The 2,647-nt window shown below is 34.9% G+C and overlaps 2 protein-coding genes across 2 annotated transcripts; one reads left to right on the forward strand and one right to left on the reverse strand.

The window, feature by feature from the left end:
• Nucleotides 1-1,513, forward strand: RHIMIDRAFT_18644 (uncharacterized protein; the record flags this gene model as incomplete). The annotated part of the gene is made up of 1 exon (XM_023605868.1): nucleotides 1-1,513. A coding segment is annotated over one exon (1,344 nt), but the record flags the coding sequence as incomplete, so codon positions are not given.
• Nucleotides 1,514-2,330: 817 nt separating this feature from the next.
• On the reverse strand, nucleotides 2,331-2,580 carry RHIMIDRAFT_256195 (uncharacterized protein; the record flags this gene model as incomplete). Its single annotated transcript, XM_023611216.1, has 1 exon — nucleotides 2,331-2,580. Exon 1 carries the CDS (start codon nucleotides 2,508-2,510, stop codon nucleotides 2,331-2,333), a length of 180 nt encoding a protein of 59 aa, XP_023465485.1. The 5' UTR covers nucleotides 2,511-2,580.
• Between the last annotated feature and the right edge of the window lie 67 nt (nucleotides 2,581-2,647).

Genomic DNA, 2,647 nt, shown 5'->3' on the forward strand with positions numbered 1-2,647 from the left:
AAAGCAGCTCTTTTCAATGAAAGAACCAAGACAACGAAAAAACGAAACTATGATACTGCCGTTTTGAATGCATGTGGTGCTTTATTGTTTGAGAAACCTCATCAGGAGATGGTTTTAAAAGTGGTTTCTTCAGTAAACTTGAAGCCCGTTAGCATGGTCAACAGTGATGGTGAAGAATTTAATGTGCTTGCGCACGAAAGTCAATTCCAACAAATACAAAAAAACGATATCCAAAGTGCTTCTGTTGTTGCAAAAAAACGATTGATTGACAACGAACCTGTGGAAATAGAAGTGGGACTTGATGATGTGCTAACGAAAGGTGTTTATCGTACTCTATTTAATCCAAATGAATTTCAGGAACTTGATGAGGAAATGTGCACCCTATTAAATACGGATTGGAGTACGAAGAAGCATATCAAATATTCTTGCTCGGCTCTTCTTGCGGGGATGATAATGGTGATCAATAGCAAAGCTATTTTGGTAATATGTCACGAAGTCTATGGAAGGACGCGGTCTGTAGATGTGCATAGGGAAGATTTTACTGTTAAATCAAAACAACCGTCACCTTCCTCACTCCCTCCACCTCGATCCCCCTATCGGAATATTTGGGTGACAACAATTATCGACAATCATGGCTCAAAACTTATATTTGGTACAAAAACATTCAACTCACTGGTAACATCTAGTATCCGCATTGATAGTCCTTATGAACCAGAAGTTGGTCCATCCACACATCATTTTACTATCTCCAGCAACGAACAGTCAAGAGATATAAAAATTTATATACACAAAGAGTCTTGGAATAAAGCAAAAAAACTTATGGTTGAACCTCATAACCACACCATAAACACTTATGATTTCCTATATCAAACTCGCCAAATACAAACCAACTTTCATTACCGAAGTGCGTATAACCGATCAAGAGCTGCATCCATGATAACCGATAACCATACTTTGTACCCCTACAACATCTTCACTCTTTCCCAATGTAATAATGGCCCTGACATATCTGACTATAAGACTATGTCCGAAGTTTTCCGAGAAATTGCATTGAAAATATTTGTTGAAGAAGACAGTGATATAGAAGAAGATGAAATTGTAGGCTCTTTGAAAAAAAAATTCATCGAAGATCAAATACAAAAGTGCAAGTCAGAAGGCGAAATAATCAAAATACTCCAATCAATACTGAACTTGTATGGTGATGATGTGGAAATTCCCGTTATAAACAACTCCCAATTGAACAATCTTTTAGAGCTGTCGGTAAATCAGCTTCTTCCAGTAATCACCCGTGTAAATGAGCATATCATTTCATCATTGAAGCAGACATTCTCTTCATATGTTTAATACATTTTTACAATCTGCATATGCCAATAAAATTCCCCCTTTCGATTCGATTTTTTTTTTACAGAGTGCATATTTTGGTTAGAAATGCTAATTTTCTGTTGTTATTCGGTAAAAAACACAGGAGTGATTGAGTTTGCGATACAAAAAATGGCCTATGATGAACCTTTTTTTTTACCAGTTGTAAAAACTTATACAAAGGGTCGAATAAAATAAGAAGATTTTAAACAAGAGTAGCATCACTTCACGGAATATTTGGTTACAAGTTTGAAACCACAATCATGTTTGTTTTAAATACCCAAAACTGATTTAAAGTATACTTTACACATCATGTATCAAGAAAACCAATGTCAATCTGTGAACGCAATATGAAAAGAAAACGAGCCTTCTAATCAGAATACCTATATAGTACAAAAACTCCTTTTTATCAATCTGATCCTATATTCCCAAGGGCACCTATATTGTAAGCCACACACAAATTTTTGAAATCAACCTTTTTATTGTTAACATTGGATAATCAAGGTACTTTATTCTTATTTTTATCATACCAATGATATAAAAGAAGCTCTTGAGGTTTTTGATATCGGCAAGGTTTCGATTTTTCAAAATGTTTCAGTTGTCATCAACTGTTTTTTTTTTTTTGGAGATTGGAATGGCTTTTGTAAAATTGCTGTTGCAAATCTGACTAACATCATTTACATGCACTAATGCATTTACTTCTTCACCTTGATTGGTGGTCAAACAAATGGGACTGAGGTTCATTGAATCAACAAGTTCAAATATTTGGTCCTGATGAGACTTCTCAAACAATAAAGCACCACATGCATTCAAAACGGCAGTATCATAGTTTCGTTTTTTCGTTGTCTTGGTTCTTTCATTGAAAAGAGCTGCTTTACATTTTGATTTTTGTATATGAGATTTTATACCTTCTCTAGTCAAGTGTTCTTTATTGCAAAAAGGACATTGTAAAATATCATTTTTTCTTTCTACTATAACCTTTTCGCAAATTCCTGAAAGCCCAGAGTCAGCAGTTGTAAATTTGAATCTAAATTGAACGTACCTTCAACTGTTACGGTGATAGTGCATTTTTTACAATGCCTTTCATATTTATGTCTTTTGAGGGTGTCTTTTGAATTGAAGTTTTCTTCACAATCGGTGCATGTTAACATTTTGGCTGAATGTGAACAAACGAAACTGAATCAAAAATACAATGTTATCACAGGACCCGACCAAGTAAGAAAAGAAAGGACCCGACCAAGTAAGAAAGGACCCGACCAAGTAAAAAAGAAAGGACCCGACCAAGTAA

The sequence above is a fragment of the Rhizopus microsporus genome, assembly GCF_002708625.1.
Source record: "Rhizopus microsporus ATCC 52813 unplaced genomic scaffold scaffold_10, whole genome shotgun sequence".
Classification (NCBI taxonomy): Eukaryota; Fungi; Mucoromycota; class Mucoromycetes; order Mucorales; family Rhizopodaceae; genus Rhizopus; species Rhizopus microsporus.